The following is a 15,195-nucleotide window of genomic DNA, read 5'->3' as shown; positions in this document are numbered from 1 at the left end:
GGCAGCGCTTGATAACTTCCATCGACTCTGGCGCTTCGACTTCGAGATGACGGGACGGGAGGCTAGACAGGCTTGACAGGAAGAGATATGGTAGGCTGGTTAGTGCCTTGCTTTAGCTGGTGGGGTCCATGCGTCAATGAATCATTCAGTGATGACATGTGATGTGCCTGAGGAAGGAATGAAGGTAATTTTACCGGTGCTTGCTTGCTTCCCCCAGAGCACAAATGCAAGTCCAAACAAGAGTGTTGCTCTGACCCAAAAGATGACCAAGTTCAGTGGAGCTTTTTGGGACCAAGGATTGCAGTGCCACCGTAAGGTAACTAGGTAGGTTTGTGGGCGGCGCGTGGGGTACTATTTATACTTCCAGGTTCTTGATACCAACTGATCGTCATTCAAGCAACCACGACTGCCCGCATGGAGGCTTTTACGGCATCTGTCGTTCCCGTCGCCCGGCCAGCAGCTCAACGAAATTTCTGAGGTGGGTACGCGCTACAGCTCGACACACCTTAGGCATCTAATTAATTACCGCCCACCATGATATCTACCTTATCTATCACCTACCTAATTTCTACAGAGTACACGACTTATGATAACTAAATTCTGGTCACCACATTGGTGATTCTCCAAGAAATATAAATCAGGCAAAATGCCATTTTCCAGCTAATACATCACGAGACAACAAAATTAAAGAAGAAATATTAAAAGAAAAACGCCATTTTGTGCACTTTTAGGCAACACCAATGAACTAAAACATATTTTTACATATACATGATTAGTCTACAAGTGGGCAAACCGGCCCGAACAGCTAGTTCACCCATGTGGCCCTACCATGGGCGTCCGCCACCGTCTTGCGGTACACGATCTCTTCCACGACGTTCTTAACTCCAAGCCTGGCCTTTGAGAAAGCGACAAATTTGCTGATGACCTCGCGTTGGCTGAGGTCCTCGCTCTGGACCAACTCTCGAACATCCTTCTCTCTCGGCAAGCCAAATTCCGTGAATGGATATTCGTTAAAGTCGCGCTGGTTGAGGAACTTGATAGGCTCCAAATCCTTGGCAGGCCTGAAGAAATCCTTGAACTTGCCGCTCTCGGTATCGACATCTTCAATCTTCGTCGGGCTGTAGTTCGGGTTCCTCTTTGGCTTGCTGATGAGGCGCGCCGTGACACCTTCGTTAAAGTCAGACGATGCCATGAACTTGGCTGCGAGCTGGTGCTCTTTCTCAAAGGTCTCACGGATACCCCACTTCTGGGCGATACGCAGCTGCCTGAGGCTCACGTGAAGCGAGGTCGGCGAGCGGCTATGCAGGGTATCGAGGGTCTTCTGTGCCCACTCACGCACGGGCCCGGACTCGGCTTCATTCCGCAATGCAGCCACAATTTTCTCGACGCTGTCGTGGCTGAAGCAGCGGTCTATGGCCTTGCGTAACTCACCGGCCAGGAGAATGGGCTGGTCGTGTGGCAGACCGGTAGTGTACTCCTCAATGGCGGTGGTGATGTGTGCAAGCCTCTCCTGCATGCTGTCGTAGTCGTTGAACCTCAGCTCGGCCAGGCGCGATTCCAACAGCGGTAACGTCGTCGAATGCATGTAGTGGGTTGCAATACCCGTGTAGAAGACGTTAACTCCCGACAGGGTTTCACCAGTCAGGCCCAGGTAGGTACCTATAGCCCCGTCCAGTCTTGGGAGAAAAAACGAGGCGCCAACGTCAGGGAAGAAGCCAATGTTTGTCTCAGGCATGGCGAAGACGGTCCTCTCTGTAGCAATCCTCATGGGCGCGTGGGCACTCAAGCCAACACCTCCTCCCATGGTGATACCGTCCATAAAGGCGATGTAGGGCGTTTGATACGTTGCGATAAGATGATCAAGCGCATATTCCTCGGCAAAGTAGGCAGCTGACTGCTTGACTCCCTCCTTTCCCTTGGCGTTTACTTCAGCGAGCGCCGCCACATCACCTCCTGCACAAAATGCCTTGTCCCCGGCGCCTTTCATCACAATGACATTGGCCATATCCGATTTCTCCCATTCGAGCAGCCGTGGTGTGATCTTCTTGATCATCGATAGGTTCAACGAGTTGAGTTTTTTAGGCCGGTTGAGCTCGATTGTTCGCAGGCCGTATAGGCTGCTGAACAAAACATCCTGTTCATCTTCGGCGTACTGTGCTCTGACTGTCGACATCTACAGAGAGAAAAAAAAAATTCAAGTCTTAGTTAGTCCTGGTTTAGCGCATTAGTGAGAATTTGAAAGAAACAACAGTGCCTACCTGCGCCCTGTACTCTGGCTTGGCCGATAATATTTTTGCTCGCAAAGGCATCGCGACACCGACACGAGAGAATGCGTGAGTTGCTGATGGTGCTGCCCAAGCGGCGCGGCCTAGGAGGACGCGGGACGACATCTAGATGGGGCGTGTGAAGGGTAGAGAGGATTGCAAGCTGGTTGGCAGTAGTCGATCAGACTAACTTAGCATCGAACCCCCTCAGGCCATGTGTCGCCTTACAAATTCGTAATGGCTTCGCACTCGTGTATTTTTTTTATACTTTTTGGTGATGTAAACCGATAAGTTATGTCAGCTAGGTACGTCTGCTAAGTCTCAAACGTTGCCTTGCTATGAAGGAGCTGTCGGTTGTCGCCGGGATTTTTCTCGGCCCCACATCACCGGGGTAATTGGCTGATATCAATCCTTGACACACTGTGGAATGGACTGTGAAAGGCCTTTACATTCTTCTTATCTTATCGTCCGAAGTGTTTTGGTGTGGGCAGTTACTGTACCTTGGGCTGATTATTGTCGCTGCGAACTAGTAGCTCCAGCCATCAGTTGCGACGCTGCTCCCGCATTTACTCGCCCAGGTTTACGCGAAGCCGCGATAGACCACAAAACACCACAACCATGGCGGACCCAAAGATTCAGTAAGCAAAGATTTTGTCGCGTAATTTTGTATGGCCATCTCATGCTAACATTATCAATAGGGAGCTTCTCACGAAGCCGCGCAACGAACTCACGTGCGTAACAAACCCCTCCCTCTCCTTGTCGTCCAGTTGCTCCTAGCCAAATCCTATGAGCTAGCCTGGTCCTATTTTGTGATGGCAACGCAATCAGTTCTGACTGTTGAGCTGCTGCTGTAGAGAATACGAGATTGCCCAGCTAGAGGAGCACGAGTTCAGCGCCGGCCCACTCTCGATCCTCCAGACCGCCGTGAGGAGCCACACCCAAGTACTCATTTCGATCCGGAACAATCGCAAGCTGCTTGCGCGCGTCAAGGCTTTTGACCGTCACTGCAATATGGTGCTTGAGAACGTGAAGGAGATGTGGACGGAGACGCCGAGGCTGGCGAGCGGGAAGAAGGGAAGGCCCGTAAACAAGGACCGCTTCATTAGCAAAATGTGAGTACGAGTGAGTGAGAGAAACGTGCTGTCTCTCTGCAAGGCCTGAGAGAAGAGAATCTCTAACTAACATTCTTTACCCCCCAAAATAGGTTTTTAAGAGGAGACTCGGTCATCTTGGTTCTTCTCAGCTAATGCACACATATCTTTCTGCATTCTTTTTGCTCTCATCTTGATGCGATTATGAATGACCATGGCAAAAAGCCGGTCTTCTCACGTTTAGCACAGGCAGCATACTCCAGTATCAGAAAACGGCGATGAAAAGTGGCTAAGTAACAGCCTTGATACCTCAATGCTTATTACGCGGGAGGTTTTACGCAAGGCTTGCACCATAAGCTTCTCAGTGACTGCAACTAACTGGCCATATAAATAATATCAAAAAGACCTCCTGAATCCCGAGTCCAACATGACTCTTAAGATTGACCCGCTAATCCATTAAAGAAGGCAGCAAGTCCCCAAGCTCCAGCGTCGGGTACCTGTTCGAAACCGGTTCCTCCCACGTATGTCGATCTGCCAAAGCTGGGCTTCATTCCCTTGGTGCTTTCTGCTCCCTTTTGGGCTGCGCTAGCGGCGCTGGCTACACTGCCGGTCTCTGCGAGCGTGTTTACGAATGGGTGGAGAGCGTCGATTAAAGTTCGGTCGCCCACTTGTGCCTGCGAGTAGTTTCCGAGCGCCTTGCAGCTCTCCTTCAGGACTTTGGCCCACAGCTCAGGGGAGGCGGCCAACTCGCCCGAAGAGGGAGCGTTGTCACGCAGTGATCGGAGCATCGCGTTTAGGAATATGGAGTACAGGGCGCCCGATGTGCCGTCCATGTGATTCTCAACGACTGGAACGATGCTGGCCACATCCACTACGGCATCGCCACTTAGTGGGTTGCTCGCAAGGTGTTTGAGTGCGGCTTTGATTTTGGATGGTCAGCACTGAGTTCAAAACTTGCTCAATTGAGTTTAGGAGGTGGGAAAAACTCGAAGCCTACCTTCAGCGCCCCTCTTCAAGCCAATACCACAGTCTCCATCGCCAACGACCGTGTCATACTTGGTGACTTCGGGTTCAGCGGCAATTACCCTCTCCAATGCTGCTGTGATAGCTTTTTGAGCAGCGGCTGCATCCAACTTCAGCCCAGTAGGTTTGAGGTCCCTCTCCTCCTTTACGTTGCCCTCTTTGGTTGCCGTAGGCGGCGAGTCCCATGTCTCGGTAGCAATAGGGGCAGACCACCCAATTGCCTCACAGGGGTCATCCAACAACTGCACCATTGTTGCAGAACTGCCACTATCGACTATCTTCAGCAGTGAGATGCTAAAGCCCAGCCCATTGAGGCTGGTCATGAAGGTCCCGGCGAGAATTCGTACCGGCCTGATGGCCCACGTGCTCAATAGCTGCTTCGCTACCTCTGCTGTAATACCACCCATCTCTAATACGCTCACACCGCCGAGGTTGTTGACTAGCAAAACGAACTTGTCGCCGCTGCCCACCTGCATATAAGCGCGGTCGGCGTCCTTCTGGTCGAGCAGCTGCGCCAGCATCCGCTCCACAAGTGCGGGCAGCTCAAGGCCCTTCTCACGACCCGATCCAGGTTCATTGTGAATGCCCATGCCGATCTCGACCTCGCCCTCGGCCAATGTGTCCTCCTGGTCCGCTGCCTTGCGACCCGGGACGTGGACGTTTTCGAGACTGGCGCCGACACTAGCGAGGTTGGACGCGGCAAGACGGGCGACGCGGGTCACCTCGGACAGTTTGGCGCCCCGTGCGGCCAGGGCACCGGCGATCTTATCCACCAGGACGGTGCCGGCGATACCGCGCCGGCCGACCTTGCCACCCTTTGCGCGACCGACGCCGACGTCATCGCCAACGACGACCATCTCGACGTTGATGCCTGCGACACGCGCCTTCTCGGCCGCGACGCCAAAGTTGAGGATGTCGCCCGTGTAGTTCATGACGATGACGAGGACGCCGCCGCCGTCTGCCCTGTCGCCGACCTCAACCCTCGACGTGATGGCGGTGCGGACCTGCTCGGTGGACGGGCTGGCGAATATGGTGCCGGCCACGGCTGCCGAGAGCAAGCCACGGCCTACCATGCCGCCAAAGGACGGCTCATGACCGGAGCCACCACCGGAGATGATGGCGACGGGCTGCCTTGGGCGGCGCGAGTCCGGCCGCACGTAGATTATCTTGTTCTCGGCATCACATGCCACGGAGGGGTTCGTGACGGTGACTGCCTGCAGGGCCGTGTTGACCAGGTGGGTCGGGTCGTTGACAAAGTGTCTAGCAGACATTGCTGTTGTGTGACGGCCGTAGTGGCTTTGACTGCTTCTTTTTGGACTGTTTTGTGCCTGCCCTGATCTTTTTAAATGTTGATCTGGAAAAACTTAGATTTGATGATGTGAAAACTTTATGATCCTGGACTGCCTAAATACTGATGGACAAGTCCTTTTTCCTGGCCTTCGGAAGACGGCGTTTCGCATATGATGGGCAGAAGTGCACAAGAAATCCATTTGGGGCCATTTGATGCATGAGATCACTTTGACTGCGGGGATCCAGCTCTTGTTGGGGTTACTTTGTGCGGAGGCGATGCCGAAAGGATGTCAACTTGGCAGCTTGGGTACACTAAAGTATGGAGTAGTTAAGTCATGGGATGTGGGGGAAACATGCTAGAACATGCGATATATCCACAAGAATTCATCACTCACCTGCTTCAACGTTGTCACCAATACGTATATATAGCAGGCAAGCAAGTAGTGGGGTTTTGTTGGTTGGACTGCTAGGTAGGTACTCTCCCCTCCTAACCCCCCACGGCAGCTGTGGACGGCGCCTCCCCGCAAAAATACCTACACAAGGTGGGGGTGGAGATGGTTATCCTGTTGGGGGTACAGTACATAGTAAGTGCCTAGGTACCTACCTACCTATATTAGATTAGGTAAGGTACATAAATAAATAAATACAGCATCGATCCTCACGCAGGTTCATTGCGTTGAACATGAGCATTAAAGTCATGGACTAAGGCTTTTTTTTTTTGCATATATGTTCTTTTTAGTAATTTGTACATGGAATCAAGGTATATCTCTCTATACCTTACCCTACCCAACAATGCATCTCAACTCCCAGAGCTGGTCGCTTACTTACAAATAACAGCCCCCCCAACGCCATACATATTACGCAAACCCATAGATGCCTTAAAAAAGCAGCTGCTTGCCAACCTATCATTACAGAGCCCCAAGACAACCTCTGGCTGGGAGCCTGTCAAACCCTGAAGCGAATATTTTTAACACGGCTTTCTTCTGTGTGAACGCCATGCTGGGTATCCAATAAAAGAAAGAAAGAAAGAAAGAAAAGGGGATGTGTGTGAGAGTGAAAGAGAGAGAGAGAGAGAGACATAATGCAGTAGACATATAAAAGGAAAAATAAAACAGAGAGGAGAAAAGAAATATGACAAGACAGATAGAGTCTTTGCAATATTGTTTTCTTTGCTTTTTTCTTCTTTTCTTCTTTTCTCATGTTACCACAAAAATGCACGCTCCGATCATACTGAGAATAGTGCCTGTTGTCAAGAAGCCAGCGGCCACGCGACCGGCCGTCGTGATGGGCTGGAAGGTTGTAACCTCCGGGGACTTGGTGGTACCGGCGTTAGGATCTCCCTTTGAAGTTCCACCCGTGTCCGCCGTGACGGGCACCACCTCCTTGGTGTTGTTCTTGATGAGCGTGTACATGAGCGCGTTGAGTGCGTTCATCTGCTCGCCCACGCCCACCATGCCGTCAAAGTCGCTACCCGCCTTGTACCGGAATCCGCAGGCCGTTCCTGGCGTGCCCTTGAAGCCCGACGCCGGGCTGCCCGAGCATGACGCCGCCGCGGCCTCGGCGTTGGACCGCAGGATCGGCTGGATCGTGTTGAAGGTGAAGGGCGCCAGCTGCGCCGTGCCGCCCATCCACCTCGTCAGGTACCCCTTGAAACTTTGTTGATCGTTGTTGCACGTCCCCACAAATTCGCAACCAGGCTCGACCAGGACCGAGTTGTTGACGAAGCTGATCATGGTTCTGTTCAGCAGCCCGCTCACCCTCTCCTTCCAGGTTGCCGACTCGGTCAAGTTGTACATGAAAGCCGCCCCGTGCATATAGATGCCCGCGTTGTAGGTCCACTGCACCATGTCGGGATTTTTGCAGTCATTGCCACCGTCGGCGACGGCGCCGTCGTAGATTTCGTACTTGTCCGTCATGAGACCCACGCTCCGCTCCCAATCCCAGACCTTGGTCGCCCAATCCGAATACGTCTGGTTGCCGGTAAAGCGGGCGAGTCGGGCCGCCAGGTTGAAGAAGGCTCCGTTGGAGATGGAGTTTTTGTAGTTGTAACCGTTGTTGAACTGAAATATCTGCCAGCGAAGACCCCCACCGCAGGTCTTGGTGTCCCAACGTGTAGTGTATTCGTTGAAAACGGCCTGCGCGAGGGCGAGCCACTGTGGTTGTCCCGCCGGTGGATCGGCATACCTGCTCTCGGCTGCCGACATCGCAGCCATCGCCCAGAACCCCTGGTCATCGTTTCCCAAAGTCCTCGTCTGGTTCGTAGGCATGTAGTCCTTGCCGTCTCCTACTTGGTGTAGTAGCGCCTGTGTCGTCGCCGCGTTGTAGCTAGTGTCTCCTGTGAGCAACCAATAATCGACCATTGTGCCAAACATGGCACCAGCCTCCCACCCTGTTGGTGTGGGTTTGATATCAAGTTAGCACTCGCAGTAGTTGCAAGAGAAAAACAAGCAACGGCCACGTACAGTAATAGGGATCTGGCAAGTTTCCCGGTGTGTCTCCAGTGTTGTTTCCAGTGTAGTACTTCATCATACCAAAGGCAACTGTGCTGGCTCCAGACTTGACTGAGTTTGCATCGTTAAAGTTGACGCTTATTGAAACAGCCCCAGGCAGCTGCTGCAGAAGCAAGCATGCTGCTGCCACCTTTTTTAATAGTATCATGATCGTCTAATATTCAATCCCTTGGAATAGGTAAGGTGCGTATGGTAGGTAGGCGGGCCCGAGTTTTCGGACGAGACGACGAAAAAAATAATCTTCAGCTCTTAGCTGGACAAAACGGACGGTTTGATGTTATATCCCTCAAATCATATTCCTGAAAAAAAATCAGAGGAATACAAACTCGGTTGGGCTAGTTATGGTATCAGAAAATCAAAAAAAAGATACAGAACAATGCCCAGCAATGCAGCGAGACTTTTCTTTTCTTTTATATCGATTATCGTCGTTGTCGCCGGGACCGAAAATAAGAGAAATTCAGCGTCAAAGGAATGGACGGACGTATACTCGTCTTTTTGGTTTTTTTTTAAGGGCCGGCCAACGTAAGGAGATAGTAAAGAAACCCCCGAAAAAACAGATGAGGAGAAAAAAAAAAAACCCCTTATGGATAAACAAACAAGAGCGTCAACGTTCTTGTGAATTAGACGAAAAGAATAATAAAAAAATAAGGTGAGCACCTGGAACAAGCTGCCTCGACCAAAGGTGACAAATAGGAGAAAAAGAAAAAAAAAAAGAAGAAGAGATGAATTCTCAAGCCTTCAAAGAGTGGCGACAGTTGACTTGAGTAGTCTACACTCAGCAAAGGTCTAGCCTAGTTTGCACCCCATTCCCAGCATCCAGGCGAGAACTTGACCAGGTTCGTCGCAGGGGGCCACATGATATCGGGACGGTTGAACCTCCACTGTTGAGGCTGACGCTTCCACATCTGTTGCACATCAAGACTGGATCCCAAAACAGACAGACGTACGTATGTATGTAGTAGGGGGACCATTGCTTGGCCAATCAAGTGAGCATTGTACGGAGAACATGTCAGGTCGATAACCTGATGCTGTGGGGTCTTGGGTTGCGGTAGAGTGTAACATAAGAATGGATATCCCTACCAATGCGCCAAGATGAAACGGTGCGAGTCGGAGTCTTGTAACCGGCGCTCCTATACCGTGGAGTCAACCCACCAGAGATACCTAGGTATCTGTACCATATGGTGAAAACCTCGCGCTTCCGATGATCTAGTATTTAGCCGCTCTCCCAAAGATTTGACAGAAAACCGACCCGACGGGAGACAAACAAGCAACAACAAACGTTTTATACAAGAAGGTTGTCGCGAGTCGCCCAGGCGGCCCCAGAAAACCCATACTACGATATAATGCTTATGATGGTGTCAGCGTCGATCGCCCGAACCTAACTTCCGCAAGGGGTCCTGGTTGGTGGAGCCATAAGCGACTGGTACCAGGTAGTGCATACGGATATACTGTACTGCGCATACAGTAAAATAAATACTAAAAAATACATCTTGGCGCCGAGATCTCCCCTCGACTTGTCCGTTTCCAACAACGCGTCTGCCGCTTGCTGTATGTGCTCTATCCGGTATCTGAAAGACGATACTGCTAAACGAGTCAAAAGCGCAACATCATGTGTGCCATTTCTGCAGAGTTAGTCTCATACAGTCCCACGTAGGCTCCAAATCATGTCAAATCCTTCCGGATCTGGGAAAGCATTGGTAGAAAAACCAAAAAAAAAAAAAACATCCCACATTACAGGGCTGACTGTGTTTGGAACAAGCGTTACCCTGCCCATACCGTGAAGTATTGGTAATAAATACTGCACGCGTCAGTATACGTAATTAAATACTAGAACTGGTTTGGTAGAGATGAGTCGCAGGTCCTTCACATTTCTGCGGCGAAAAAATGTTACCAATACCCGTTTTACAACTGTTATAGTTCACTTCTTCTGCTTCTTGGCTGGGGGCTGGCCCGGAGTCGCTGGAGAATTCTCAACCTCGTCCTCCTCGTCTGACTCAAAATCGTCACCACTGTCGTTGCCATCATCTTCCTGTGCTTGCACTTTAAAAGATGAATGTCGTTAGTCAATAACAGATCCCAAGCGCCCGAAGTCAAAAGAAACATGTCAAAAATAGCCATCAAGAGCTTACTAAAATATTTAATGGCATCCTGCCATAAATCGTCCGCGATGCAAACTGCAAGCTCATCACCGCCCGGGAAAGCCTCTAGCGCATCCTGGTCGTCTTCATCATCTTCTTCCATATCTTCATCTTTGTCTTCACTTGTTGTTGCCTCGAGTAACTTTCCCTGCATCTTCAGACGTCTCTCTTCTTGTGATTGCCGGTTCTCCTCGGCCGTGACATGTCGACCGCGATAACCAAACCAGGCAAAGAAACTAACCCCACCAACACCACCTGAACTCTCAATTTTCTTTTTGAGGGCCTCCTGGGAAGGAGTCATTCCCTTGGGCTTGTCGATCTTTGCTGATGAACCTTGATTTTGCTCCTCATCCCAAACTTGCTTTACCATGGCAAGTAGACCATGCGTCAGATCTTTTCCGGGTTTCCATTTGATGTCAACAGGTTCGCTGACCAGACCGGACCAGCTTGAGTCCTTAGAGCGTCGGTACCAGAACTTCTTCTCCAGAAAACGATCCTCAAAGTAATCGTTGTCACCAAATTCCCATTTGATGGAGATGCTTCTCGGGTCACCACCTTCTACCTCGTTGTCGATCTCAAAATGTGAAACGGAAATCGACTTGAGTGATGACATGAGCACATTTGCGTCTGTTGGTTGGATGTACTCGTCAATGTCCTGAGGCGCCTGCTCGAACACCAAGGGCCAGAAGTTTGGTATCGCCGCGATAGCCTTGGCTCGCTTCTCCAATATAGGCCTGGTGATCTGAACATGTTGACGGACTAAGACAAATGGACGAGACCGGTTAGCTGTGACTCCAGTCCTGACCCGGGCAAGAGCTAAATCCCAACCATTATAGTTTCCGGCTCCACCAGCTGCCCAGAGAGACGCGCACACACGCAACGTAGACTTTTGATGATTTGCATATGTCGATCCGGAGAAACCAAACCAAACCGTTCGGTTGTATTTTACCTACCAAGCTCCACTTCTGCGTCCTCAAACTCTTGTTGTATTTCGTGCAAGTGTTCATAAGTTACCGTGCTGCCGTACGGAGCAGCTGGGGTCGATGTTGAGGACATGGTTGCCTTGTTTTTGTCTTTTTTGTTCTTTGTTCTCTTTTTATCTCCCCCAGGGTTTTTATTGTGCAGATTCGACAAGATCCTTCCCGATTGATATTTCGTGCAGCAATTTGAAAGAGGAAAAAAAAATGGGTATTGAGGCTGAAAATTAAAGCTTTACTGCCGAAATGCCCGTATCAAGTTGATTGGGCGGACAGACTGGTTTTGTTTAGCAGGTGTTTCGGTGATTTTGGGGTTGTGAAATCGTTTGAGGGCAAACCGGTTCTTCTCTAAAGAAGGCCCACAACGACAGCGTCCAGGGACTAGCCCGGGACTGTACAGTACAGTACGGAGTACGTGCTTCGTACTACAGCGCAGTAGGCTGCAGGGATAAATCGGTAAATATTGGCAGCCGGATGTCACCGTGCATGCCTCACCGCCTAATAATAGAGCTGTCTCCACATGAAATGGAGGTAGTTCTTGCTTACCAGGTTTTGACGAAGTTACTATGGTACGGTACCTAGTTACCTTGAAATTTCTTCTCCGGCACCGGGCACGATTTCGCTACCACCCAGGAACGCAGTCGGAGGCCGAACAACTCCTATCCGCACCAACAACTGGGCGAGTACCGAGACCCGGAATTACCATTATTGAGTAGAAACCCAGATTAAGTAAGGTAACAATCTAGGCAATTTCCTTGCCTACCTAGGGATACCTTGGTATCCTTGTTTAGGCTTCTTTAGCATCATCATCCCCTTTTTTTGTTGTCTCTTTTAGCCAAAGATAAAGGAGATAAGCAAACTTTCTACAAAGTTGTAAAAAAGAAAACCAAGCGACTCCTCGTAAGACTACAGTAAGTGAAATGACTTTGCACCCTGCTTATTACCTGCCGAGTAAGGTGCCTTGAACAACGGGATAGTAGGGACAAGACACATATGTACGTCGTAAAAGCCCTACCTAGGTGAACATGGATGGGTAAGATAGCCACTTGAGACTCCTAGGAGAAATGGAATTTTGCTGGAGCCCATGGGGAGCTTCAAACCTTATTTTCGCTTTCGTCACCGGTATTTCAACCGCTTACACTGACAGTGATTTTCATCATCTGGTGCACAGCGAGAGCTATTTTGGCATACAACTTATACACCGAAAGATAAGAAAACGACCAAAAAAAAAAAAAAGAAAAGAAAAGAAAAGAAACAGGACCGAGGCCGGACCGCTCAAGTGTCTGTGGGGACCATCATGCCGTGGACTGACTGACTCTCTCCACAGATTCATGGAGGCTGACCACAAGAACCTGGAGAAAATTAGCAATGTATTACCCCATCATAACTTGAAAGTCTAGGTCATGTGCGAAGATTTTTTGCGCCGGCAGCAGATTCGTCAATCGATTGGCAAATTTGCAAATGGCAAACGGCAAATGAGGGAGGATAAAAAAAAAAAAAAAAAAAAAAAAAACCTACATGTAATAGCCTTATCCCTAGGGCGACCAAGGAAAACGGGGACTTGGTTTATTTACAGCTTCTTTTGTCGGGAAAAATCGGTAGCTTTGTTGCTTCAAGTCTAGACCCATTTCGTCGGCTTTTATATCGAATATACCCTACCACTGGCTGTTTTCTTGACTTGCTTGGAATAATCACCAACAACTACCTTTGTCGTTTGCTTGAGATATTCGACTGTCTTTGTTCGGGTTCACAGTGCCACAAATCAAAACGTTCCAGCGCTTGGCTTAGCCCACCTGCTTTCAAAAAGCGGCCGAGACCATCAAATCAATCACTCCCCTTCTTCACCCTTTGAACTTTACCTTACCTGCCGCAATGGGATCGCCAACAATCACCCCAGGGCAGACAACCCCTTCGTCTTATCCCGAGTCAAGGGTACTTATTATCATCACAGGCGGCACGATCTGCATGCAACCTTCAGATGATGGTCTGGTTCCTGTTGACAACTTTGTAGAGCGCGCCATGGCGCCTCTACCCTCGTTCAACGACGCGTCTCCTGGGAAAGGTATATATTGGTCCTTGGTTGCTTCGATAGTAATAATCCACCTCACTCGCGAGACAAGACTTGCTTGGTTGCTAACTTGAAAATCATGAAACCCCTGATCAAGAACTCCACGCGTACCACCATGGCAAGGAGATACTTCTACCAAGTCTTAGGACGCCACCAAGCTCCTATTCACGGCACATCAGGTACTGCGCACTCGAGTTCTCTCCTCTGCTGGACTCTAGCTCCATCTCATCCGCCGGTTGGGCCGAGATTGCCCAGACCGTCAAAGAAAACTACCACTTGTTTGACGGTTTCGTGGTGCTTCACGGCACCGATTCGCTGGCATACTCGGCATCGGCTCTCTCCTTCATGATGGCGGACTTGGGAAAGTCTGTAATCCTCACCGGGTCCCAGGCATCCATCTTTGCCCTGCAGACTGACGCCGTGGATAACCTGCTGGGGTCGCTGATCATCGCGGGGACCTTTGTCGTGCCCGAGGTCTGTCTGTTCTTCCACCACGCCTTGTACCGGGGCAACAGGACGACAAAGGTCTCGGCGTCGGCGTTTGCAGCCTTTGACAGCCCCAACTGCCCACCCCTGGCCAAGGTGACCAGCCTCGGCGTCGACGTCAACTGGCAGCTCGTGCGCCGACCTACGAGGATCGCGGGGTTCCAGGTGACGACCTACCTCGACACGGCCCACGTGGCGTGCCTGAGGATATTCCCCGGCATCAAGCCGGAGATGCTGGACTCCGTCCTGAGGGTCCCGGGACTCAAGGGCCTGATCCTCGAGACGTTCGGCATGGGCAACGCCCCCTCTGGCGTCGACGGCAGCCTCACCAAGGTCATCCGTGCGGCCGTGGAGAGGGAGATTGTCATAGTCAACGTCAGCCAGTGCACCAACGGCTTCGTCTCGCCACTGTACGCACCCGGCACCGCCCTGGGAAGGGCCGGTGTCGTGTTTGGTCAGGACCTCACCACGGAGGGTGCCTTGACCAAGCTGTCATACCTCCTGGCCATCGAGGGGCTATCCTACGCCGACATCACGTCCAGGATGGCCCAGTCGCTCCGTGGAGAGATGACCGAGACGTCGGTCCCTTCCTTCTCCCACCCGGCCGGCAGCTTGGATTACGGTGGCGTGGTGAGCGGCAACCTGACGGCCGTGGAGACGCGGTTCACCGAGCTCGGGTACGCCATCCGAAACGGCGACCTCGAGGCGGTGCGGCGAATGCTCCAAGGGGACGAGCACAGCACGCATCCGCTGCTCAAGACGTCCGACTACGCGGGCAACACGGCGGTGCACCTGGCGGCCGTGGGGCCCAATGCCGACGTCCTCAGGGAAGTGCTCACCAGAGGAGGCAGCGTCCATCAGAGGAACAGGGGGAACAACACGGCGCTGTTCCTGGCCGAGAAGATGGGGAACGAGGAGTGCGTCAAGCTCCTCCGCGAGGCTGGTGCACACTTGTGGGAGACGGAACGACTCCAGCAGCACAAGCAGCAGACAGAGACCGGAGAGGACGAGCAGCCACGCAAGAGGGCACACGTCGCGTCATGAGCTGGCGCGAAGTGTCAAGACGTGTCGTATGTTTTTTTTTTTCTTTGGGACATTGGCTTTCATGGTTATGGTACTTAGTTTCTGACCCTGTTGATAGAGCCCCGTTGTTACATTTCCTCACGGGGGGTGGTTGCATACTAGGATGGCGTTATTCCCTTTTTTTTTTCTTATTCTGACTTTGTTTCGAGGCGTTCTCGGTACCTAAAAAGTTTTATTGAGGGGGTTGATTGAACCGGGAAATGAACATCTTTTTCACGAGCTGTCAGAGGCCACAGGCCGCACACAAAGGCCTCGAGAGGGGGGG

The 15,195-nt window shown here is 51.2% G+C and overlaps 6 protein-coding genes across 6 annotated transcripts; 2 read left to right on the top strand and 4 right to left on the bottom strand.

The window, feature by feature from the left end:
- Positions 1–710: 710 nt before the first annotated feature.
- On the bottom strand, positions 711–2,538 carry PgNI_06905 (uncharacterized protein). The gene is made up of 2 exons (XM_031126924.1): positions 2,259–2,538; positions 711–2,173 (listed from the first exon to the last, which is right to left on the bottom strand). The coding sequence occupies exons 1-2, from the start codon at positions 2,388–2,390 to the stop codon at positions 806–808; spliced, it is 1,500 nt and encodes a 499-aa protein (XP_030981694.1). The 5' UTR covers positions 2,391–2,538; the 3' UTR covers positions 711–805.
- Positions 2,539–2,779: 241 nt separating this feature from the next.
- On the top strand, positions 2,780–5,269 carry PgNI_06904 (uncharacterized protein). The gene is made up of 5 exons (XM_031126923.1): positions 2,780–2,902; positions 2,963–2,995; positions 3,119–3,376; positions 3,469–4,281; positions 4,359–5,269. Exons 1-4 carry the CDS (start codon positions 2,883–2,885, stop codon positions 3,509–3,511), a joined length of 354 nt encoding a protein of 117 aa, XP_030981693.1. The 5' UTR covers positions 2,780–2,882; the 3' UTR covers positions 3,512–4,281; positions 4,359–5,269.
- PgNI_06903 (uncharacterized protein) lies at positions 3,790–5,649 on the bottom strand (the record flags this gene model as incomplete). The annotated part of the gene is made up of 2 exons (XM_031126922.1): positions 3,790–4,274; positions 4,353–5,649. 2 exons carry the CDS (start codon positions 5,647–5,649, stop codon positions 3,790–3,792), a joined length of 1,782 nt encoding a protein of 593 aa, XP_030981692.1.
- A 1,215-nt stretch (positions 5,650–6,864) lies between these two features.
- PgNI_06902 (uncharacterized protein) lies at positions 6,865–8,520 on the bottom strand (the record flags this gene model as incomplete). The annotated part of the gene is made up of 2 exons (XM_031126921.1): positions 8,131–8,520; positions 6,865–8,057 (listed from the first exon to the last, which is right to left on the bottom strand). Exons 1-2 carry the CDS (start codon positions 8,324–8,326, stop codon positions 6,865–6,867), a joined length of 1,389 nt encoding a protein of 462 aa, XP_030981691.1. The 5' UTR covers positions 8,327–8,520.
- A 1,341-nt stretch (positions 8,521–9,861) lies between these two features.
- Positions 9,862–11,595, bottom strand: PgNI_06901 (uncharacterized protein). Its single transcript, XM_031126920.1, has 3 exons — positions 11,270–11,595; positions 10,308–11,075; positions 9,862–10,218 (listed from the first exon to the last, which is right to left on the bottom strand). Exons 1-3 carry the CDS (start codon positions 11,370–11,372, stop codon positions 10,097–10,099), a joined length of 993 nt encoding a protein of 330 aa, XP_030981690.1. The 5' UTR covers positions 11,373–11,595; the 3' UTR covers positions 9,862–10,096.
- A 1,450-nt stretch (positions 11,596–13,045) lies between these two features.
- On the top strand, positions 13,046–15,032 carry PgNI_06900 (uncharacterized protein). Its single transcript, XM_031126919.1, has 2 exons — positions 13,046–13,355; positions 13,459–15,032. Exons 1-2 carry the CDS (start codon positions 13,166–13,168, stop codon positions 14,889–14,891), a joined length of 1,623 nt encoding a protein of 540 aa, XP_030981689.1. The 5' UTR covers positions 13,046–13,165; the 3' UTR covers positions 14,892–15,032.
- Positions 15,033–15,195: the final 163 nt, after the last annotated feature.

Source organism: Pyricularia grisea (assembly GCF_004355905.1).
Source record: "Pyricularia grisea strain NI907 chromosome Unknown Pyricularia_grisea_NI907_Scaffold_4, whole genome shotgun sequence".
Lineage (NCBI taxonomy): Eukaryota > Fungi > Ascomycota > Sordariomycetes > Magnaporthales > Pyriculariaceae > Pyricularia > Pyricularia grisea.
This window is presented reverse-complemented; position numbering and strand designations above follow the sequence as displayed.

Coding starts and splice junctions, on each gene's coding strand:
- PgNI_06900 (XM_031126919.1), top strand. CDS start 13,166: ATGGGATCGCCAACAATCACCCCAGGGCAGACAACCCCTTCGTCTTAT. Junction 13,356..13,458: donor CGACGCGTCTCCTGGGAAAG/GTATATATTGGT, acceptor CCCCTGATCAAG/AACTCCACGCGTACCACCAT.
- PgNI_06905 (XM_031126924.1), bottom strand. CDS start 2,390: ATGTCGTCCCGCGTCCTCCTAGGCCGCGCCGCTTGGGCAGCACCATCA. Junction 2,174..2,258: donor AGCCAGAGTACAGGGCGCAG/GTAGGCACTGTT, acceptor TTCTCTCTGTAG/ATGTCGACAGTCAGAGCACA.
- PgNI_06904 (XM_031126923.1), top strand. CDS start 2,883: ATGGCGGACCCAAAGATTCA. Junction 2,903..2,962: donor ATGGCGGACCCAAAGATTCA/GTAAGCAAAGAT, acceptor CATTATCAATAG/GGAGCTTCTCACGAAGCCGC. Junction 3,377..3,468: donor GACCGCTTCATTAGCAAAAT/GTGAGTACGAGT, acceptor CCCCCAAAATAG/GTTTTTAAGAGGAGACTCGG.
- PgNI_06901 (XM_031126920.1), bottom strand. CDS start 11,372: ATGTCCTCAACATCGACCCCAGCTGCTCCGTACGGCAGCACGGTAACT. Junction 11,076..11,269: donor GGACGCAGAAGTGGAGCTTG/GTAGGTAAAATA, acceptor CATTTGTCTTAG/TCCGTCAACATGTTCAGATC. Junction 10,219..10,307: donor GGATGCCATTAAATATTTTA/GTAAGCTCTTGA, acceptor CATCTTTTAAAG/TGCAAGCACAGGAAGATGAT.